Source organism: Nomascus leucogenys, chromosome 17 (genome assembly GCF_006542625.1).
Source record: "Nomascus leucogenys isolate Asia chromosome 17, Asia_NLE_v1, whole genome shotgun sequence".
Lineage (NCBI taxonomy): Eukaryota > Metazoa > Chordata > Mammalia > Primates > Hylobatidae > Nomascus > Nomascus leucogenys.
Genome location: NC_044397.1, coordinates 19,813,755 through 19,838,850, shown reverse-complemented (window position 1 = coordinate 19,838,850; position 25,096 = coordinate 19,813,755). Strand labels below are relative to the sequence as shown.

The 25,096-nt window shown below is 40.2% G+C and overlaps 1 protein-coding gene across 1 annotated transcript in view; it reads left to right on the top strand.

The window, feature by feature from the left end:
- The first annotated feature begins 5,865 nt into the window (after nt 1–5,865).
- Nucleotides 5,866–25,096, top strand: part of UPP2 (uridine phosphorylase 2) — a 139,674-nt gene continuing 120,443 nt past the window's right edge. The window contains exon 1 of the mRNA XM_030796919.1: nt 5,866–5,926. Coding sequence (XP_030652779.1) covers nt 5,866–5,926 — 61 coding nt within the window. The remainder of the gene's footprint in view (nt 5,927–25,096) is intronic.

Genomic DNA, 25,096 nt, shown 5'->3' with positions numbered 1-25,096 from the left:
TTTCCCATCTAGAATCTCCCTTTGCTTATCTCAATAGACACAGTGCCATCTACTGAAAATAAAGCACCAATAGCCATGTACCCTGAGGGATTCCCAGGAGAGCCCCCCTCTCTGTGGGCTCCCTGTCTCACCCACCTCCCAGATGGACTGGAGGGAGTAGGCGGAATCCACAGGCTGTTCTCCTGTCACAAACTGTAATGCATCTGTTCCCTGGTGCTTTCCGTGAGCAGCAAGAGTAAGACGTTCCTGAAGGGACCTAGGGAGCCTGGCAAGGCACTTACAGTGTAAGTGAAAGCTCTTTTAGGCTGCCCTCTTGCCTTCAACCAAGTATAAACTGAAGCTATTTTATATAGCGGAGGCATAGTTTTTAGATTCAATCATAACAAGGATGAATGACATGTCTTCCTTTGGGTAATTAGGAGATGTTTCTTTCCACACAATAGTGTAGCAATGTGTTTAAGTACGTTTATCCTTCTGTGAAATTTTTAATGGGTACAATGGATAAGAGATTAATAACAGAATCCTGGACCATTATCAAGACAGGTATGTCTTTGGGAAATGTGGATAACCTAGGTTGCTGTGAAATTCACTTAGGCAAAAGTCCACATTTTAGTTCATTATGTCGTCTCCAGGTGGCAATGTCCCTTGGTCTCATACATGGAGAAATGGAGAAACAAAAGAAGACTGTTTCTGATTTAGCCACTATAGTTAATGATAAAATAGAAAATGGAAGCTTTAAAATACACAGCCTTCTGCAGGACATACTCAACTCTTGCCCTCACCGCCTCTCACTTTACCATTCCTCCTCCCAAGGAATCTTGGCTCAGCATGTCAGGAAGCCCTTCAGGGACCATTTATAATTTAAAGCTCTGGTTTGAATTGATTCTGATTTGGCTTTTGGTAGTCAGATCTGGCATCTCTTCCATTTTGCCCCTCCAAATCTGGCCCCATTTTCTCTGTTGCATTTACTGCTCATTCTTTCTGCTGTCTTTTTATTAGATTTTCCAAAGCAAAACTCCCTGCAGTTAAGTCTGTGGTCTGGTAATTTATCACAAATATTCTTGAAATTGCCTCATTAAAAGGGGCATTCGAAGCTGAAACCTAAGCGTCTGTTACCATGGTAACCACCGACAACTATTTAGAACAGCCTGCTTAAACCAGAGGGGTAGAGGATTGCTGTTGGCAGAGATTGAAGGTAGGTAACTAAACTCTACTGGGCAGGGGAAAAGGCCTGTAGATTCTGATGTGGAATTCTCAACCTCAAGTCAGATATCCTTCCACATAAGACAAAATGAGTTGGTGCCGTGCTCCTGAGTTCTCTGCTGCGTGTAGTCTAGGAAATTTGAAAACTGAAAATTCTTTTCACCATCAGATTACCAAGGGAGTTTGAATTAAAAATGTATACCTCAAAATTACTTGATCATGCTTTGCATGTTCTTGAGCCAGCCATTTGCCTCTCAGTGCCTCAAGTTCTTGGTAAATTTTTTTTAAAAGTGGCCAACATGAACTCTCTATGTCTTAGTCTGTTTGTGCTGCCATAACAAAATGCCTTAGGCTGGGTAACTTATAAAGAAAAGAAATTTGTTTCTTACAATTATGGAAGCTGAGAAGCCCAAGATCAAGGTGCTAGCATTGATGTTTGGAGAGCTGTTCTCTGCCCCCAAGATGGTGCCTTGCTGTTGTGAAATCTGCAATATCACGGGGTGGGAGGTGGAAGAACAAGAGAGCCAACCTTCACTTACTCAAGGCCTTTTAAGAGGGTACCTAACATCATTCTTGAGGGCAGAGCCCTCACGATTTAATCACCTCCCAAAGGCCCCACCTCTTAACACCATCACCTTGAGAACTAAGTTTCAATTATACGAATTTTGGGGGTATACACACACTCAGACCATAGCACTATGTCAGCAGATTATGTGAATATCAGTGAGGCAATAAAAGTGAAGCCTTTTTGTTAACAAGGTGCTACATCCAAGTCGACTAAAACTCACGTATTGAATCTATAACTGTTCTCCAGAATGTCTTATGGATTGCCATTAGGCAAGCTTCTTCTCGCAAAACAGAAACAAAAACAAAAACAATCACAATTCCTCCAATAGAGAGTAGTGTCAAAATAACCTTATTTATTGCCTTTCCAAGCCAGGATTCTCCATACTTTCCATTATCCACAGGCCTGTAAAAGAGCTAACAGTGCCTGTTAGGCATATCTTGAAGTGCTACAAAGGTAGTTATAAGAAAAATACATTTGGTAAATAATGAAGATTACAAAAAGTACAAATGACATTCCTTTGTCCTGTTTTCTTGGTTTTCTAGTGCAATTTTGGATAAAATATTAAACAGACAATTAATCAGGAGTGCTGAGCACTGTATGAAAATAGAGATGCCAAGTCAGGCAATATATATGGGTAATGTAGAAAGATCTATATTTTTAAAAGTAGTTAGATGCTTGGGAGTATTTTGTATGTACTGTTTTCTTGGTAGAAATATAGTGCATTAAATCAACAGGATTAGACAAATATGACAGATGGAAAAACACATCTTGGTGAGCAAAGTATGGAGGGATGAAGACATGATAAAGAAGAAAAGACTGCAGAGTGTTGATGTTCTTGTGACAAGAAGAAGGGAGTATGCCCTGGAATGGAGTCGTGGTAGGAATGGTTATGGAAGACAATAACAACAATAACTAGGGTCATATGAAAAGGGATTGAGTCATGGATATAAGTGGATGCATTAAATCTGCAAGATCTAGAATTTCTTCAGCACTGCACTCCTTTTGTTGTTTTTCATACTATCACAACTGCATTAATCAACTATTAGTGAATTTTTGATGACTCATTCATGTACCTACGAGGGAACAGGGGTAAGCAGAGCTCATTCTTTGGGTAGTCGTAAGTAGGCAACCTGCGAGCTCAAATGTTCTAAATTTCCTTCTTTTCACCAAGTAGGTAGGGAGGTCAGAGCTTCCCAGAGACAGGTGGGGTGTGGAGGAGTTCAATCGAAAGTATTGAGATGTTCAAATCAGAATGGATTCAACATCAAAGAGAGATCTTGCACATATTTGAGAAAAGGTGAACAAAGCAATTCCACACAAAATTGCTTGTTTTGTGGCTGTTAATGAGAAAATTCCCAGAAACATACCTTTTACTGTTTATGTCTCAGACCTTGTAAATCATGAAATGCAATTTCAGATTGTAGTGTAAGACCTATAGAGAAACGTGGGTACTGCTGTTAGCTGTAAATACAGTTCTTTATTATGATTGCAGCTTGTTCTCCCTAAAATAAAATTCAGCATGTGCTGAATTTAAGTTTAGCTTGGCTAACTTTTCTGCCAGATAGAATATAAGTACACTGCATATAATACTGTGTTAGCTTTTTTTTTTCAACATGAACTCAAATTTTGAATGTTCTTATCAGTTTATTATTCAACCTTCATGCAAAAACAAAATGGGAAAATTTAAGGGCATATTCGGTGACATCGGATAGAACTGTTTAGATCTTGATTATGCCACTTACTTGACTGCTAATCCTTACTTTCCTTACCTATAAAAATTGGATGATGGATATGCTTACCTCACATGGTAGCTCTGAGGTATAAAGGAGACAATGAATACAGACTTTGTTGGGATACTTATGTATCCTCAGTAAATAATATCCATTTTCCCCACCCAAGTTCTGAACCAATTTAGAAACAGACAAGAGTAACACAGGCAGGAGACCATTATCATTAATAAAGCTGACACTGGAGAGCTTAGGCTTCCTGATGCTGAATACCAGAAATAGACAGGCTCACCAACTGGTATCAGGTAGTCATGGACAATGGGTTGTTCCACCGGGAAAAGGTCTTTGCCACTATGCTTACAGCATGCCTAAAATCATGCTCCCTGTGAGATTTGCTACCAAAAGAGAAAGAGGCTGGAATACAAATACCCAGATTCTCTCAACTTATCCTTGCCAGGGGAGGATAAATGAGGAGGTGGAAGTATCCAGGAATGTCACAGCTCATGCGGCTCCCTCTCATGGGAGGAAACAGCAGGAGTGGAGAATGAGTATTCCCTCCCACAGAATGATTAGCACAGTGCCTGGCACAAGGAAGCATTTATTATTTGTCATCTGTGCCTATTATAATTACCGATTCTTAAGGAAAAGTGAAAATAAATACAAATTATACTTTGAACATACGGGAGAGTGGTAGGTGGCAAGTTTTAGAGAGATTGATAAAACCTGAATAGTTAAGGTCCTTATATGTCATAATGTGCATTTTCATTTTGTTTCGTAGATAATGGATAACCAAAAATAATCTTAAATCAGGGAGAAACCCTCTATTAAGTCTGTTCTTACACTGTTATAAAGAACTACCTGAGACTGGCTGATTTATGAAGAAAAGAGATCTAATATACTCATAGTTCTGCAGGCTGTATAGGCAGCACGGCTGAGGGGCCTCAGGAAACTTAAAATTATGGCAGAAGACGAAGGAGAAGCAAGCATATATTCACCATGGCGGAGCAGGAGATGGAGAGAGAGCAAAGGGGGAAGTGCTACACACTTTCAAACAACCAGATCTTGTAAGAACTCTATCATGAGACAGTACTAGGGGGATGGTGCTAAACCATCAGAAACCACCCCTATGATCCAATCACCTCCCACCAGGCCCCACCTCCAACACACAGTCACAATTCAACATGAGATTTGGATGGGGACACAGAGCCAAACCATATCAAACTTTCAAGTTTGCATTTTAGAATATGAGCTCTTTACTAGACTGTTTCATTTTGCTATAAAAGAATACCTGAGTCTGGGTAATTTGTAAAAGTAAGAGGTTTATCTGGCTCATGGCTCTGCAGGCTGTATGACCATGACACCAGCATCTGCTTCTGGTGAGGGCTTCATGGAGCTTCCACTCATGGTGGAAGGCAGAGGAGAGTAGGCATCACATGGTAAAGGGAAAGAACAGAGAGAGAGAATGAGAGCGAGAGGAAGAGGCATGGGGAGGGAGGTGTCAGACTCTTAACAGATCTAACAGGAACTAAGAGTGAGAACTCACTCAATCCCACAAGAATGGCACCAAGCCATTTGTGAGGGATTCATCCTCATGATCCCAACACCTCTCTCTGGGCCCCACCTCCAACATTGGGGATCAAATATCAGCATGAGATTTGGAGGGGACAAATATTCAAACTATATCAAACTCGAACTGCAGTATACAATATAGAGAAGATGAACAGTCTCCCTGAGCCAGGCACTATGGTATGCACCTAATAGAATGCTCTCTCTTTTAATCCTCACAGCAATCTTGAGAATAATGCCACACTCACATAACTCCCATTTTAAGATTGCATAACTGAAACTTTGAAAGTTTAAATAATTTAGCCAAGATACTCAGCTTATAAATGAAAAAATCTAGAATTTGATCCCATATCTACCTGACTCTAAAACTCAGGACTGGCTTCATGGGCCCGTGACCAGTACAGTCACACAGAGACCTGAATTTAGAAGGGCTCTGAGCTTGGTTTCATGCTCTGCTGTCTCAGTATTAAAATTCTTAATCATTTTAGAACAAGGGGCCTGCATTTTCATTTTGCATTGGGTCCCTTAAATGATGTAGCCAGTCCTGCCAAGATATCTTTTCTTACTATTATTCCAGTCACCGCTATCACCAAATTGGAAAGATTCTACACAAATAAAACTCCGCTTTTCATCAGAGTCATGGAAAAGTAATGAGTCTAGGTGGAAAATTAATATGTGGATGATCGTGTATGGGTGTTTCTGCATTTACACGTGTAAATGTTCACCATTCAGAGCCCAGTCATTGTCACCACTCTTTTCTCAAACATTTTTTTTATTCCTAGGGACTTCACCAGTGCTGCCATGCTGGCGCCAGGCTGTGAGTTGGATCCAGACCAAGAAGTGGTGAGGACAAGGCCTGAAGGTTAGTGAGGGAAGAAGAGAAATACATTCATGTCTGAGCACATGTGTCTGGTCATATTCCAAGTCTCAGTACAAATTAATTTTGAATTATCTGGTTGATGTTTTCCACATTTCAGCTTCCATCAATTGGCACAAATAATTAAGGGGTGATGCAACACGTATTGGTACAATTTCTCAACTTTTTTAGGCCCACTGAAATTCAGGTAGCTACCACAGACGATGGAAGAGTGTATTTTAGAAAAACGTGCTATGTGAACAGCCCTACAGTGGTGCCTTATTTTCAATCACCTTTTTAAACGATGAATTCATAATATTCTTTAAGGTAGTTGACCACTCTAACTATCCCTTTAATAAATAATTTTTTTAAAAAATTCGAAAAAAATTGAAAATACAAAAAGAAAGACCCTAGAAAAATTATTCTAAGTCTTTCTGCATTTTTTTCACATGCACATACACACACATACACAGACTTACAAAATAGAAAATGGTGGGCATACTTTTTTGTAATCTGGATTTTTCCTACTTATACTGAGCCTTAATGGTTTTGAAAAAAGGCTATAATAGTTTTTTTGGTCATTTAAATGATTTCCTGTTTTTTTTTCTATGAAGTCCATTATTGTAAAAAAAATCTGATTATTTTCTTAAGCTAAAGTGAAATATCCTATTCAAAGGACATATACACTCATAAGACCCTTGATATATATTGCTAAATTGTCTTCAAGATTGGTTTTACCAGTATATAGTCCCAGCTCAATGTGGGAATGCCTGTTTGCATAAACCTGTTTTTAAAAGTTCAGATCTGAGTCTATTTGGTTTTCTTCTTCTAGCTGCTTATCAACCAAGGTGCATACTTTGGACTAAGGGGAACAGAAGATGCCTTGCCACTCTACCATACACACTGTGACCACATGATTGTAGAGGCAACATTGCCTCTCTCCACTGGAGAGAAGAGCTTTTCTTGGTTTACTATAGCTTTGGCTATATCTTAGCTTAACATACCTTTAGTGAGGAGATACGACTATTGCCTAAACATACTTTTTTTCTTTTTTAAGCTAGGCTATAATATTTATTGAGCTCTTTTTTTCTTGCTAAATGATATTATTGATTTATTCTCTCACATATTTCCCTAGAACTTGTTTACTCCCTATTGAATAGATGTATGGCTTTTTTCCAATCTGAAGTCAGTGTTAGTCATGTTGCAATGTTGTTGCCTAATTTGGGGTCTCTAAAATGACTTGTAAATAAGAATTAGATCCCAAAGAAAATTATTCCAGCTAATTATAAATCTTTGAAAGTTATTTTTATGCTTTAGTTGTATTCTGTGAGGATTTACTATGGCCTTCTAGAGCTTTCTAGAATTAGAGAAGAAACAGCCTGAAAACCAACCTTTTGAGTAAACTCAGACTCAGATATTACTCATAGAAGCCCACATACTTAGATCCTTTTCTAAATCCTAGGATTGCTTTAGGGGACACATATCGATGAAGCATATTGATTAAACTTCAATGAGAAGTTTAATAGGAAACTCTTTCTTATAAAGAAATCCTCTCTGGCCAGAAATTGAATAAGTAATTTTAGGGCAATATGACATGTTTTTGAGTGATAACTTGGATTCTGAAAAGACATTTATTCAGTAATGCTAATAAAGTAATCATAATTCTTTTCACTAATTGCTTTCATCTCAAGTAATATTGTTTAATCAACTGCAGGAGGACCAAGAGAATAACACCAACTTGACCTTTGACTTTTAACCTCAACAGTGTGTCTTCACATCACTGCAGTAGCAGATTGCTGCAGTTCTTCCCTATTGTTTTCTCAAACGTTTCTTTGGAAACTCTAAGGGTAATTCATTTGCCTATAACATCAGGGAACTGCTTGTCTGATTATTAGATCAAATAAGAGGATGAACTAGAGAGCTTATCAAAAAATCAGTAAAACATAGTTAGGACACTACGTAACATTTTGTGTTTGGACCTCCTATTTTTTTTTTATTTTTATTTTACTGCCAGCCACTCTACTGCTCATTTTGGGAACCTTTGCTCATCTCTTTTATTATAAGTTTACCATTTTATAATATACCATTGAACATCTGTAAAGGTCTTCACATTTTTAGGTAGCTAAAATTGGATGTTAATATTTTTTTGGAAACCTGTTGCCTGGTAGTAATAAGGAGAAAGTGGGACTAGAAACTGGAAACAGCTATTTTTAAATTGTTAGCAAATTCTTCTGTCTCTAGAGGTAAAATTTTGAATTTACTTTTGAGGACAGATTGCTCCTTTACTTCCATGCCTTGATTCCCAGACACATATATTTTAATTATGGGGAAGATGACACCATGGTCTCTAATTCAAAGCATGTACCACATCCTGTAAGACAGAATATCATCCTTTTAAGCTGTTGTCTCCCAGTTGGCACCATAACAGATTCTTCAGTGAACTATTCCAGCTTTGAAATAGCCCAGCCATTTCTGAGAGATTGGGTGTGTGATGAGGCATTTAGACCATTGCTAGGAAAACCTTCATCTGGGGAAGATGCTTTGAAAGGGGATGTTCATTTTCCTTAAGATGCACTACAATCACCCGCTCTTACCACTGAACGTTTGGACAGGTCCAAATCTCAGTATGTTGTAGGTGGATAAGTATGCACAATGACCTGGGAAAAATTAACTTGCATGCCCCAAACATTTCAAGACTTTGCTAATAAATATATAGCAACAGAAACCTGGGGAACATATGTGAGAGTACGTTCTAAGGGTCTTTTTCATAAGAAGATACAACACTAGATTGGGTTAAATCATGGATATGAGTGTATTTAGTACAGATTCTGGATTTAATGTATTAGCTCATGCAACTGGAGGTGGTTTTAACATCTTTCTTGGTGGATTAACTAAAACTTGGACTCAATGGTAGTCTACATTTAATGGGGATGCCATGCCAGAGCTTCCTTGGCATGCTATGGAGAAGGGAATCCACAGGCTTAGGACATAAGGTTGAACTGGATTTATCATGTGCAACCTGGTGCCCATCCTCCCACCTAATGCTCGACCAGAAGGCCTCAAAGACTTTCCCTTCACTAAGATATTTAGGAATACTTTAGTGGAGGGCACGTCTGAATCCTTGAAATCCTCTGTGATTACTCTACTTTGAAGGTCAAAAATGACTGTGGGGGATGCTGCCCACTGAGATGGGCTCCCTGATTTGATTACGATGTGCCTTGATGCGTGTCTTCATCTTTCTTTTCATTAACATTTATTGAGGCCAGGCACGGTGGCTCATGCCTGTAATCCCAGCATTTTGAGAGGCCCAGGTGGGTGGATCGCTTGAGGTTAGGAGTTCGATATCGGCTTGGACAACATGGTGAAATCCCATCTCTACTAAAAATACAAAAATTAGCTGGGTGTGGTGGCGCATGTCTGTAATCCCAGCTACTCAGGGAAGCCTAGGCAGGAGAATCGCTTGAACACAGGAGGTGGAGGTTGCAGTGAGCTGAGATTGCACCACTGCATTGCCTGGGTGACAGAGCAAGACTCTGTCTCAAAAATAAAATAAAATAAAATAAAATAAAATAAAATAAAATAAAATAAAAATAAAGTTTATTGAGTTTCTTGGATCTATATGTTTATGTTCTTCAACAAATCTGGGGAAATTTCAGCCACATTTCTTCCAACTTTGTTCCTGTCCTCTCTTCTCTCTCATCTTGGAGACCACATTTACATTTAGAGTAGGCTGCATGAAGTTGTCCCACAGCTCACTGAAATTCTGTTGATCTTTTTCAGTCATTTTTTATCTGTGTTTCATTTTGAGTAGTTTCTATTGACATGTACTCATTTATAGTGTCTAATCTACTTTCAATCCCATCTAGTTTATTTTTCATCTCACATACTGTATTTTTCAGCTCTAGAAGTTTGATTTGGGTCTTTTGTTGTTGTTGTTGTTGTTGTTGTTGAGACGGAGTCTCACTCTGTTGCCCAGGCTGGAGTGCAATGGTGTGATCTTAGCTCACCGCAACCTCCACATCCTGGGCTCAAGCGATTCTTCTGCCTCAGCCTCCCAAGTAGCTGGGATTACAGGCGCCTGCCACCACACCCAGCTAATTTTTGTATTTTAGTAGAGACAGGGTTTCACTATGTCAGCCAGGCTGGTCCTGAACTCCTGACCTCAAGTGATCCACCCGCCTTGGCTTCCCAAAGTGCTGGGATTACAAGTGTGAGACACCTCACCCAGCCTATTTGGGTCTCTTTTATGTCATCATCTATGTCTTTTCTTAACACACTTATGGTTTCCTCTACTTTCTTTAACATATAGACTATAGTTATAAACCTGTTTTAATAACCATGACTGCTATAGTCATTCACCACATAATAACGTTTCGGCCAATGATGAATTACATATATGACAGTAGTTCCATAAAATTTTAATAAAGCTGACAAATTTCTGTTGCCTACTGACATCTCGATAATCCTGACTCTATGTAGGCCTGCATGTTTTTGTCTTAGATTTTAACTAAAAAGTCTAAAAAGTAAATGGAATAAAATTTAAGAAAAATTTTATATCTATTTTATTTTGGGATGCTATACAAATCACACATACACTTACCCAAAAAGAATCAGTGAGTGTGAGAGAGAATAAGAGAAGTATACTAAAAACATCAAAAGAGATGGAGATTGAACTAGAGGGATTAGGATAAAAAGGGAAGGAAGGAAGGAGAGAGAGAGGGAGAAATGATGTCAAAAAAGTTATTAAAACTTTTAAAAATAAGTATTAATGTAAGAATGGTAGAAAAGATAATGTGTTTTTCTCTTCATTTTGCGCCTTTCAAATTTTTTTTTTTTTTTTGAGATGGAGTCTTGCTCTTGTACCCCAGGCTAGAATGCAATGGCGTGATCTCAGCTCACCGCAACCTCCATCTCCTGGGTTCAAGTGATTCTCCTGCCTCTGGATCTCTGTAAGCTCTGGAGATTGCTCTACCTGCTCCTTCTGAGTGGCTCTTTATCCAACTTTTGGTAGTTTTCTCACACTCATGGGCTGATCACTGCCCAGCTGAAGAGTCTCTGCAAGGCAGCCTTAATATACTTACAGGATTTTTTGGAAATATAAATGAGAGATCCAACTTATATTAAGTAAAAGCAAAGTATTCATTGTCTCATAATACTGGAAAACTGAAGGATAAAACTCACTGGAGAGACTGGCTGCAGTAGCAAATAAGGTCATTTCTTTTGTGCTCACTGTTGCTCTTCCTCCATCTATCCTTTGTCTCTCTCTCCTGTTCTCTTTGCTGATGCTAAATGATTTCTTACTGGAGATGGCTTCCTCCAAGCAGAGGGAAAGGTGGCCTGAAGCAATGGTTGCTGCTATCGTCATCCTTCTAGTCTTTCTCTAGGTCCAAGTATCAAATCTCGGAGAAACTTGTTGGCCTGTTAGAGTCACATGTCCATTACTGAGCCAAGCATTGTGCATGGGAGGAGGTATGTTCTGACAGGCAAGGCCTGGGTTAGCACTGGTTAAAACCTGTGAAATGAGCTCCTTGCAGGAGAGAATAGTTTTATTACTAGAAGATGCTGAAGGAGGGAATTTGGGTCTACAAAACAGCAATGATCAATTCACCCAGTTTCCTCGTCAGGAAAATAGATAAAAAATTCTAAAATGTGACAGGGTATTTATTAGGTACTTGGCTTATCATAAGTGCATGGTAAATGTGTTATTATTAATAATCTGAGCTTAGTACCTCCAGTTGTCTGTAACTGCATTCACTTCTCTGTATTGCTAATCCTCAGTAAAGAAGTTTCTCCTTTGTCTCTCTGTGCCAAGAGTTGCTTGAATTCCTACCGTGGGCCTCAGTTTCCAGGTAACTGGGTTCCTGATCATTTGCCATTGCCATTTCTCAAATGTACCTGTTTCTGCCTTGCCTAAGCAGAGATCTTTTGTAAGCATCAAACCAGCAGCCGGAAGCAAATGGTCCACTCAAATTGGGTAATTTGAGTAGAGTTTATTAAGGAGATTATTTATAAAGGTATTAGCAGGTTATAGGGAAATCACAAGGGGTAGTGCAGTACCCTGGGCTAGTAGAAGGCCTGATGGGACAAAGGACAGAATGGTGACTGGTGCTGGAGAGAGAGGGTCACCTGACAGGAGCGGGGATATTCAGCCAGCCTGTAGTGGCCCACGTTGAGGGAGCCAGTGAATAAATAGCCTGGCCTTCTGCTCTCACTATTCTACCCTCTTTCTGATCTCCAATGCTCCCCATGGTGTGAATCCAATAGGAAGCTATAGTGCAAAAGAGCCTGTTTATACAGCCCAATAGGTCAGCCTCCTACTTGGGGCACAGAGAAGAGTGATGAAGGGAATAGGGTGGACTGGAAGAACAACTGGGAAACATCAAGCAAGCCCTAGATCTTGGTCTTATTTTTTTCCCAAGATGAAATAACTTATTCCTGGTCATATTCACAAAATGTGTGTCTGCTCTGGATTTTCCTGGTCTTGAGATAGGGAGCTCTGAATTTCTATAACCTGAAGTGGGGGAAGATTGCTAGCCACAGTCTGGTATTTAAGAAAGCAAAATACTGCTTGCAAATACCTGGACATGTGCAACCTGATAACAGGAGGTTTTGTTCTTTAGTTGTATCCCATGAGTGGATCTTAGATCAAGCCATTCCTTGAAGGGGACAGCTTTCCTGGTTGCCTGGAGAGAATGAGCACCAAAAAAAAAAAAAAAAAAAAACAAGAGAGAGCTGTTACCTTACATGGAAAGAAGGTACTCACATGGAAGGAGGCTACTGGGGCGGGGGCTTCACAGATTCACACTTCAGCATCTTTTACCGATATAAAATTCACCTTATTTTTCAAAGTGCTTACAGGGGAAGCCAAGGATGTAGGGCAGGGAATAAAAGTGGTAATAATAAAAGAGGGAGATGAGGTAAAAACAGGTTGTTGGGAAATATACAGACAGATAAAAGTGAAGACAAAGGGGAGGGTGAAGTAATAACAAATTCAAAGTGATGAGTACTAAAGATAAACATGCAACTCGAAGCCAGAGGCAATCCTACCATTAGAGAGAAAAAGCAGGCCTTGGTCCAGCTTTTGCTGTGGAAGATGAACCAGGGGCCGAGCAGCCACCCATTATCACAGTTAGAGGACAATGCAGGACTGGCCCAACTCTCTGCTCTTTATTTTGAATCCTATATTTTTCTTTCCGAAACACCTTGGAAGCCACTTAGCCAAGGTAAGAGGAAAAGAAAAAGGCAGCTATCTGGCAGGCCTGCCTGCACAGGGCAAGAGCTTTGCTGGGACATTTGAGACAGGTAGGTGATTCAGACTGTACTTGAAGGGAAGATCCCTGGAGTGGTTTGAGGATTTGGGATATGTTACCAAATATCTCAAAAGAAAAGTCACAACCCAAGTGCCCCCTGGCTTAAGTGCATGTTTATTTTCACAGCCTTTGTCTTTCAGAGATCAGCACTCTATTGCTGTGTTGCTATTGTAAGGATGGAAAAAAATAGAACCATTTTAATGTTGTGCTGTTTGCATTTCCCAACAGTTAAGAAGCAGCCCCATTATTAGCTGGCAACACCGTTGTGACATTAGTGGTGACTTTGCTGCTTGGGATTCAGCTCATGAAATATCTTCCTTCCTGGTACAATTTTTTTCTTTTTCCTTTTTCTTTTCTTTCATCTCTCATGTTTAATTATCATGCAAATGACTAGCTAAATGGTCATCTATGCTTTAGGTCTAACTGCTGGTCCAGGTTAAGAATGGGCTACCAAAGGTGCTAACATATTAGGTTTGATGCAGTCTCAAAATACTAGAACCCATGGAGCTACTTTCTCATGGCTATCCCTGATGGGCAAGGGAGCTGTCTTTGTCAGGTATGGGGAGGTGGGGTGTCACAACTTAGGGGGCTCAGGGAGGTCCTGACACAGAGGAAGAAGGACTTTTGTGTTGGTGGAGGTGTCAGAGCATGATGGGGCACAAGGTCTTGGAGGTTGTAGGCGGTGAGAGGGTCCGATGCGGAGTGCTGGAGACTAGTGGGAGGAGAGACATTCCTGCCAGGAATAGGGACAGTGGAGGCAACAGGAGAGTGATTCAATGAATAAATAAATTGAAGACAATTGGAGCCAGCCTTCGCATTATTTGGGAGAATAAATATACATATAAAAAGAGGGCTGGCTGGGCAGGGTGGCTCACGCCTGTGGTAATCCAAACACTTTAGGAGGCCAAGGTGGGTGGATCACCTGAAGTCAGGAGTTCGAGACCAGCCTGGCCAAAATGGTGAAACCGCATCTTTACTAAAAATACAAAAATTAGCCAGGTGTGGTGGTGTGTGCTTGTAATCCCAGCTATGTGGGAGGCTGAGGCAGGAGAATCACTTGAACTTGGGAGGCAGAGGTTTTAATGAGCTGAGATCACACCATTGCACTCCAGCCTGGGCAACAGAGTGAGACTCTGTCTCAAAAAATAAAAATAAAAAAAAAGAGAGAAAACTACAACTCTGTGGCATAGGAATGGAATTGCAGATATTAGTACAACCTCCTGGCTTTTAATATATGGGTATATAGAAGTAAATACAGATGTAAAATGTACACATGTATATGCTTGTGTGTGTGTATGCGTATTTTGCATGTTGCAACATTTCTCTAAGTGCTGGATTGTTGCGAAATAAAAACAAGAAAAATAACATGAGGGCAATAGTACTATTTAAAATGGAGTATAGTACTAATAATGTTATAGTGCCAACAACATGGTGTTATTGAAGGATTAAATGAGATAATTCATGCAGTGGATATAATATAATGCCTGGCACCCAGTAAGCTCTCAATAACTATTATTATTATCCCATGGGAGAAAAGCTTACCATGAACACTATTCTACATCTTGTTCTTTTCACTAAAAATATATCTTAGAAATATTTTCATAACAGTACATACTTTACTTTTTAAAATTAGTAAATCTTGCTAGTGTTCTTTACTATATTACTTTTATAATTAGAAAAATAAAAAACAATCATTGTCGAGGGATAATCTGCCTTAGTATGTCATCTGCTGATGACTCATAATTTAATTAATTCTTGTTGCTAATGGAAACCTCCCGGTGAATAAGGCTTAGTTGTATTTTAATAACAGTACGTTAGTGGAGAGAATAAGAAAAAAAAAATCCAACACCAAATCTATGGAAAAATGGATATTCACACTAATTTTTCCTACTTTTATAAAGCTCTGAATCAAAATCACTGAGTAATGAAAGCAGCTGTCAAACTTCATTGCTTCAGTCTGTGAACAAACCCCTACAGGTCTGCTGCGACCAGACACTATTCAATGTGCTCGGGAGACAGCTGTGAACAAAACAGGCTCTCCCCTCATGAAGCTGTGTCCTCCTAGTCGGGGGAGAGGGATAAGAAACAAGTAAACACCCAACTTTCTGTGCTTCCTCAGTTAATGACAAATTAACATTAGATCTGTCCCTTTCCTTCATAAAGCAAGGCAATTTGGTAATTTTTTTTTTAAAGTTTGTGCCCTATTACTCATTTGACTTTTAGTAACCTTTTGAGCCTCGGTTCCCATATATCAAAAATGGAGATAATAATTATCTTATGAGGTTTTTGTAATCAAATATGTAAAATGCCTGGCATAAAGCCAGCCCCTTTGCAGATGCTTGATAAATAGAAGCCATTATTACATGTTAAATTGTACAATTTTTGGTTCTTGTTTTTAAGACTAAAAGAAGATTGTTTTGATTTACAGTTACAGTACCCTAGGTTGGGTGTGTCACTGATATATCCCTAAATCTTAACCAGTGCCTACACCTCTAGTCGTTTCCTTTACTGCCCTATCACAACCTCTCACCAACAGGAATGAGGAGCCTGTTCTTCTGCTGGGTTCCCTTCTAGAAGGAATCTCAAGAAATCTGTTACGGTCTCTTGTCACCTACCCTGCAGCCCACACTTTGAGTGATCACTTTGCACTGACTATAATTGTGTTTTCCAGGCAGCTTTTCCCAGAGGCCAGGGCTCTCACTGAGTTCTCCAAAGCTCACCAAGCCCAGACTTGACCTTGCAAGCCATGCTAAGCATTTGGATCTTTATCCTGAGAATACTGGGAAACTGAAATGTTTAAGCAGGAGAATGACTTGACTTCATTTATATTGTAAAGGGAATCCTCAGGTTGCTGGTAAAGAATGGGATAGAAGGTGAAGAGAGAAAGCCAGGAGTGGAAGAGGATCCTGTTGTCACCCAGGTGGAAAACAACAGAATCAGAATCAGGGTGGGAGACAGGAGAGGCAAACAAAGCACGAGCCTGAGTTTAAGGCTCATTGGAGGCAGAATTGATAGTACTTGTTGACGGTTTCAGTGGAAGAGTGGGAAGGAACAGGGAAGTTTTCAGTTTGAACATTTTGGTGAATTTATATGGTTCTGCCATTTACCAAAAATGAAAAGTAACATGATACTTAATAAAAACTTTACTAAGTGCCAATGGAATCAAGTTGAGTGCTTGACACTGCAGGGACCAGTGGGGACTCTTCCGGCTTACAGCTGACCCTAAACAAACTTCATGGTCCTGGCCCAGCCCCTGAAGGCCTCTCCATGGCCAGGAGCAGCTCACACTCCACACACAGGACTTCTAGGCATCCGCAAGCCTCAGTCCTGTGCCCAACCATCAGTCCCCTTGAAGCAAATAAGCTTCTCTCCTTCTCTATCCTGAGGCGTGTTCATCCCCTCCGCACACTCACCCAGGGAATGGTCTCATTACACTGTGCAGCTAAAGTGATCAGCAAAACGCCCCGAAGCACATTTCCCTTTCCCCAAGTCTGGGCTCTTAGTCCTAAAGGGCAGTAAGTAGGGGAGAGTTCAGCTTACAAACACCATTTTATGGCCAATAAGGAGTTATTTAATTCTTCAAGAGCACAATGTGGTTAAGAATGTCCATAACGGCCGGGCACGGTGGCTCACGCCTGTAATCCCAGCACTTTGGGAGGACAAGGCGGGCAGATCATGAGGTCAGGAGATCAAGACCATCCTGGCTAACACGGTGAAACTCCGTCTTTACTAAAAATACAAAAAATTAGCCGGGCGTGGTGGCGGGCGCCTGTAGTCCCAGCTACTCTGGAGGCTGAGGCAGGAGAATGGCGTGAACCCGGGAGGCAGAGCTTGCAGTGAGCCGAGATCGCGCCACTGCACTCCAGCCTGGATGACAGAGTGAGACTCTGTCTCAAAAAAAAAAAAAAAAAAAGTCCATAATTCCCAATATGAAGCAGAACACTCACATCTTCCAGACTGCAGTGTCTGCACTCAGATGCATGGAAACTTCACCATCTTCTCCAGAAACAAGGGAGAGATACTTACGTCACATTTTAAAAAATAAAGGGACCATTCACATGAATTAAAAAAATAAAAGCAACTACCAAGAATCACTTGTTTTGGCAAACAAGCTAACAAACCATCCCCAGTGGGTGCTTTCCTAGGTATACTCGAGGAAGCCTTTCAATGGGATGAGCTTCTCCTTCCTGCTCTTACTCAAAGGCACTTGTCAGATCTGAAATGACACCAGATTTGCTTTCCAGAGCAGCTGTTACAAATGACTGGATTTAGAGCAAGGTATCTTTAAGACAGGGTCAGGAAAGGTGAACATTCTAAGGGACATATTTCAGTGTGCATGATTTTGTGTACAAGAAGGTCCTCGGTTCAATGCAAAGCCTAGTGAGGAGATTCCACACCATCCTAGTTCCCTTTGCCTTGTTTCCTTTGCCTCCCTGACTTTGACTCTGTGAGGTACCTATTTGTATCCTTCTCTGAGACTGGCATTCACCTTCCCTTTGCCAGCCTCTCTGGCAGCAGCAGTCAGTAGTAATACTCATATCCGTTGCTCAGCCCTTTCTGTGTACTTAGGCAGTGTGCTAAGTGCTTGATGTGCACCATCTTATAACCCTATAATAATTCCGTGAGGCAGTGCTATCATTATACTCAGTTGACACGTGAAAAACACCAAGTCGGAGAGACGAAGTCCTTTCCTGGAGGTGACACATTTGATAAGGGTCAGAAGTCAGGTTTTTGTGACTTCCAAGCCCAAGCTCTTTCCACTCTGACTTAGTCTTTTCTTGTTCCCTCTGGCTTGCACTTTCTCTTTTCAGCTCTGCATTCAGCTGACTTCCCCATAACAAATTGATCTTACCCACTTCTCAGGTGCCCTGAGTGTTCCCTGGCAAACAGCTGGTCTTAAGGGCCTCATCTAACCATGTCATTGCAAAGTGCTCTCTGCTGTCCTGCCTGGCAACCTTTAACACCGGCCAGTTCCTTGTTCCGTGCACATTTGCTAAGAGGAGCGTGGGTTTTTCACGTATTTCTCTCTCTCTCTCCCTTTTTTTTTTTTTTTTTTTTTTTGAGACAGAGTCTCGCTCTGTCGCCCAGGCTGGAGTGCAGTGGAGTGATCACTGCAACCTCCACCTCCCGGGTTCAAGCGATTCTCCTGCTTCAGCCTCCTGAGTAGCTGGGATTACAGGCACACGCCACCACACCCGGCTAGAGACAGGGTTTCAACATGTTGGTCAGCTGGTCTTGAACTCCTGACCTCGTGATCTGCCTGCGTCGGACTCCCAAAGTGCTGGGATTACAGGCATGAGTCACTGTGCCTGGCTTTTCACGTATCTCTATTTTCATTAACCAGATGCTTCTGTGTTAACATTTAAATTAAAATAAAAGCAATCAATTTTCAAGCTCAGGATCTAAGAATACATTTAAGGTCTCAAAAATGGATTGAAAAGAATGTAAATTTAACTTGTAATTGGATACATGGAAAGTTAATGGGAAGTAAAGATATTTCAAATTCAGAATCCTTTGAGGCTTTTCCTAGAGATGAGAAACTATGACTTTTAAAAGACTTTGTGTCTTTTTAATGTATATTTGCTTATAAATATGTTCGTTCATGAAACTTTGCCAGAGTGTCTCAGGAATGCCAGTCTAAAATGTAAATTTACTATTTTGAGAAGGTTATTACTTCTTCAGCTTATTAGAAATAAGCCAGTGTGCGATCAATAATTACCTTTTGGAATGCTGAATTATTTACTGCATTTGATTATTTTGTGTTGCAGAAATACAGTCGGTGTTTAGTTGGATAAATTAGAAAGAGTACCTAAATTGCTTTTACCAGTTACAGAGCAGAGTGGAGAGGAATGTTATTTGACTTAGGCTAACCTTGGAATTTTTCTTAAACACACAGTTGTTTGAGGCTTTACTCAATAAAATACTGTATTGGTACAATGAAATGGGTATCCTGTTTCCCTAAAGCTAATGACTTTCTAAAGCACTTGACTTTCCTACTGTAAGATTAGCACTATTATTTCCAGGCCAATCAATAGGCACAACTCCAAGATTAAGAGCAATTTGGATCATTATTCTCTTTTCATTACATATTCATTATTTTCTGTTTGAATAAGACCTGTAATCAGTGTTATTTACCAGTCTTTATGGTGAAATTTTAAACTACTGATTGTTTCTGTCTTTGCAGGTATTAAATGCCATTTCAAATATCCTTTCAATAATTTTGTAGTTGCTAATGAAGTCCATTTTCCCAGATTTTTCAGTCCACTGAAAGAACATTGAACCTCCAAGAGTCTTTAAAAGGTATTTGTTGTTTAATTGGTGGCAGCTGTTCCTTAGAAAGTTACCTAAGTATATAAAAGTGCTTTTTCTCCCCTCTTTAATAGCTTTTTATCACCGTTTAAGGGTTATCCTTGAAATACATGCAGACTACATATGATGGTCTCCTGAAATGCTTTGATATTGCAAATTTTAAATATTATAATTCTAACACATGCAAGAAATTATAGGACAGTACCCTTTAATTTTGGATTTAATTACTAAAGCTTTAACGAAATATATTCTCTTGGCTTTCTGGCTAGATTTCTTCAGGAAAAGTTATTAGTTTATTGTAGTTAATTCTAAAGCATGTACATTCTGAATTACTTGAATACAACAATCTTTCTGCTTTGTCCTTGAATTCTTTCCAAAAATCATAAGGTATTGGATACAAACAGTAATAGCAGATTTGCTTAAATGTCGCTATTAATCCAGTTTATAACCCCTAACATTTTGTACAAGGAATTTCAGAAAGAAACCCTTACACAGACATCTAATGTCCAGGATAGCCAGAGCCTAACATAATGATTTTGCAGTTGAAGGATAGCCAAGACGCACATTTTCTGAGTGTGGCTTTACGGGGAGTCTGTGTGCAGATGAAATATGGCTTTTAAGAACATAATCTTCATGGAAAAAGCTTTTCTTGTCATAGCACTGGGCTGACTTTCAAGCCAAGGCCAAAGTACTTTCTGCAGGTCTATTTTTAGGTTTCCCATTTCTCAACAGGAGGCTCCCAGTTTTGAGTTAGCGCAACGCAGACTGGACTGTGCCCTAGAAGGAACAGGAATGCTTCCCCTTTGTGGCTTCCCCTGCATCTACCTGCAGACTTCCTGCTTTGCACAGCTCCAGGGTGAATGGGCATTCTCCAGCTGGCTGCCTTCTGTGGTCATCTTGCCCCAGCAAATGCTGTAGTCTCTCATAAGGCAAAGGGATATGCAGGGTTCACTTTCCTCTTGCTTCTTTTGGATTTTCTAAAAACGTGGCTACCTTACATTATTGCTATTAATCAAGAATTTTCCAGATCTTCAAACTGCAAACCCAAGGGGGGAAAAATGAGGTCAAAGTGATTTAATTTAGATTGAGGTGGAAAATACCAGGAAACAAGAGTATGTTAAATATATCAAATGCTATTTCTTTGTCTTTGAAATTGAATAGAGGACATAGAAGTCTGTAAATAAATTAATAAATTAATGCATGTATTTTAGTTTTATGTTATGGCTTTTCATTGAAAGGGACAGAAGAATGAGGAAGAAGAAAACCCGGAAGAAAGACAAGCAATCAACCTTGATATAGGCAGAAAATATCTACTATAATAATTATGTATCACTTTCCCAAAAAGGAACACTAGATTGTTAAAAAGAGTAATCCCTGAATTTGTTATAAGTAATGCTTTGATTTTATGAATATATGTTCTTAAAATATTTTCCTTTCCTTATTTTCCAGTGAGGAAAGATTTAAATATCCTATCCTGGATGCTGGAAACTGTTGCATCCTCTTCCCGCCAACCATTAATTTTTACTTCCTTGCATAACAGCCCCATCTTGTGGTTGTTTGTAAATTTTCCACTAAAGATATGTTGCATTTTCACAGTTACGGGCATAAGTGGAATCCTCCCTTTTACCTTTCCTAGTAGGCTGAATGAAGTTAAGCAGGAAAGAAGAATGGGCATGCATGAATTCAATTTAAAAGGCCAAAATCTGGTGAGGGAAATACAGGGCAGGTATTCAACAAGGATTATTTGCATTAATGTTAAGTGAAGGCACAGTTATATTAATAGGTAAAAGGTAATACAATGAGTTCCCTCCAATGAGAGCATCATTAGCTCCCTCTTTTTTTTTTTTTTTTTTTTTTTTTAGACACAGTCTCACTCCATTGCCCAGGCTGGAGTGCAGTGGCACAATCTGGGCTCACTGCAATCTCTGCCTCCTGGGTTCAAGTGATTCTGGTGCCTTAGCCTCCCTAGTAGCTGGGACTACAGGTGTGCGCCTCCATGCCCAGCTAATTTCTGTATTTTTAGTAGAGATGGGGTTTCTCCATGTTGGCCAGGCTGGTCTTGAACTCCTGATCTCAAGTGATCCACCCACCTCGACCTCCCAAAGTGTTGGGATTACAGGTGTGAGCCACCGTGCCCGGCTCTCCTATTTTTTTTTTTTTTTTTTTTTTTTTTTTTTTTTTTTTTTTTTTTTTTTTTTCCCTTCAAAAAAAAAAAAAAAAAAAAAAAAAAAACCAGTCCTCATTCATTCAAAAAAAAAAAATAAAAAAAAAAAAAAAAAATATAATAAAGCTTCTGATCTGGCACCTGTCTTCTTCACTAGGCACAGGAGGCTTACCAGAGCTCATACAGAGTTCTGCAATTCCAAACCCTTGTGCTGGGGATCACCCTTTGGTTTCACATGGCAGAAATACAATAGGAAATAGCTTCAGAAGAACACGAAGGTAATGGCTCAGGTAACCAGACAGCCAGAAGGACAGAGGAAATGGGTGATTCAGAAAGACCTGACAGGGTTCTAAATGCCAGCAGGACTCTTTCTCCCTCCTGCGTCTCTGAGTGTTTTGATCATTGTCTCATTTTCCCTTCTGCTTCTTTTCTGGCGCTTAGCAGTTTCCAGGCTCACATCTGGGCTCATGGCTCTCTAACTGGAGGGAAGGAGCCCTCCTTCCCCATAAAGTTTTGCAAAAAAGCTAGGGAAGAAGTCTGATTGGCTTGTTTTGGGCCACATGACCACCCTTTGATCAATTGCAATGGTCAAGGGAGCTAGGCTCAGCTTGGCTAAGTTGTCCACCACTCAAGGGAACCAATCACTGTGGACAAGGATGTAGGGTCATGTGAAAAGATCAAGTTTTCACACAGAACACTTGTCTGGAGGGAGGGAGGGAAGGAGCTGTTTGTTTAAAGAAGGAAGAGATGAATAAACCAACTTGGCTAATTGAAACAAACAGACTTCCTCCTTTCCTCTCTTGTCTGTGCCAGACACATCACTCAACAAATATTTGCTCGATAAATGAAAGATTTTCTAATTGAATAGAAGATCCTAGGGTAGGTGTAAATGGTAGTGGGGTGGGGTTAGGGGTGTATTTGCTATTTCCTGGAGCTGAAGAATCCACAAGGTTCCTTTCCTTCTAAAATTCTGGGGTTTTCCCACTCCCTGGCTATGGCCGTATATGGTCTCCCCTCTTGCTTAGAGCTTACACCAAGAAGGCTGGTTTTCATCTACTTGACTCAGTGAGCATCTTTTTTATCCTTTGGGTATCTTCTCCTCTGCAGTCCTGGATTTAGTGTTTGCATGCTCACTCTCTGAGTCTCCCTGTACTCTCTGCCCATATAGACCAGTACATGTAAGCCTTTTAAAAAAGAGTTTGATTGCTAGTCACTCTGAGGAAAAGAGAAAATTTTAAGAACAGAATAAACATGAGGAAGTTTCAAAGGTTCAACAATCTTACTGAATTGTTTCTACTTTTTTTTTTTTTTTTTTTTGAGAGGGAGTCTCCAGTTGCCCAGGCTGGAGTACAGTGAAACGATCTCAGCTCGCTGCAACCTCCGCCTACCGGATTCAAGTGATTCTCCTGCCTCAGCTTCCCGAGTAGCTGCGATTACAGGCACGTGCCACCACACCTGGCTGATGTTTGTATTTTTAGTAGAGACAGGGTTTCACCACGTTGGCCAGGCTGTTCTCAAACTCCTGACCTCAGGTGATCCACCCACCTCGGCCTCCCAAAGTGCTGGGATTGCAGGCATGAGCCACCGTGCCTAGCCGATATAATTTTAAAATTATGAATAACATTGTGATAAATTATCTTGTGATATTTAACCACATCTTTGATCCTTAAAAGAGATTCCTGGAAACAGAATTATTAGATTAAAGCATACAAATATTTTTATTATAAATTTATTTCTTTCCCCTCATTATACCAATTTTTAGAAAATACTAATACATAGAAGAAAATATAATTTATGAAGTCACTACAAGGAGATGGTAACTATTTTGTTGGATCTTTTTATGTGTACATATACTTTAAACAAAACAATAATTACAAAGACACTTTAATAATCTTTATTCACTTAAACTCAAAATAACTTATAAATATTACTAAAAATTTTAAATGATGATCTCATACCCTACTATATGGAGAAATATTATAATCAAATTAATCAATGCCCCATTGTTGAATATTTAGATTGTTTCCAATTTAAGCTATTATAATCCTTTTTTTTTTTTGAAATAGATTCTTGCTGTTGCCCAGGCTGGAGTGCAGTGGCGCGATTGTAGCTCCTGGCCTCAAGCAATCCTCCCTTCTTAGTCTCCCGAGTAGCTAAAACGACAGGTATTGCCACCAAAACTGGCTAATTTTTTTTTTTTTAAGTTTTATTTTTTGTAGAGATGGGGTCTCACTATGTTGCACAGGCTGGTCTCAAACTCCTGGCTTTAAGTGATCCTCTGACTTTGGCCTCCCAAAGTGCTGGGATTACAGGCATGATTCACCACACCTGGCCAATAATTAATTTTCATGAATTTTAATGCACATATCCAACGTGGATATGAGGAGGCATTAAAGGGGCATTATAACTCTTACAGCTTTAGGCATATGGGCATCCATGTGTGCTCTTGCCTGGGCTTTACTGATGTTAGGGGTTGGCCTGGCTGCCAAGGCCCAGATATTTAATTCTAGATGTGGAAAGGCCTGGGGAAGAGGGGATTAGTAAGATGAGAAGACAGCACATCATATGTGACTTTTTCTCTCTTGCTCTGGTAAAATGTAAACAGAAGCAAAACCTCAGGTTGGGAAGCCAGCAGTGTAATTTGGCAACTCACTCGGAAGAGATGTGTTTGATGAGGAAGAGGTGAGATGATGGATACAGAGTTCCTGCATGGCAACAGGCTCTCAATAAATATTTTTCCTGAGAAGGAGAAGGGCGAGGCACCTTTACATATCTGGACAAAAACACCTTTAAGCAGCAGTAAAACCTAAAGGAAGAACAGCACACTAGCACATGCAGATGAAGGAAAGAAAGCTTTGTGCAGCTTGCTTGTGTGAACGGCAAGCCCAGGGGTTTTGTTTTCTTGTGTTTACGTAGGAAAATCACAGACAGGGACTTCCCAAGAGACTGTTTCTGTTAGCCACTGTCTGCTCCTAACAGTTACAAGGACTGTTCTTCCTCCCACAGCTGTGGCAGAAGCCTGCTTCTGCAGGGTCTCTGATGGGGAGGAACTGAGCTGTTTAGGATTGAACTGCCCACCTACTGTTAAGTAATGTTCTGTCAGTAACATAGGATTTCCACTTAGGAAAATGTGCTGTGCACTTGGCTGCAGCATTTACTACGCATCTGCTTTACAAGCCTGTTCTGCAGCTCCAAGGCCCAACTCCAAACTGGCAAATGGTCTCTGAAGACTTTGCCATCAGAAAGAGCCAGGCCAGAGTTGGGATGGGGCAGGGTTAGCAACTAGTCTACTAGGAGGTCTGGTGGAATCAATTAGGAAAGTTAAGCAGGGGAGCTCATCAGCGGCTGATTGCCTCTCCTAGAACAACCCCAGCTTGCAAATACTCTCCAGAA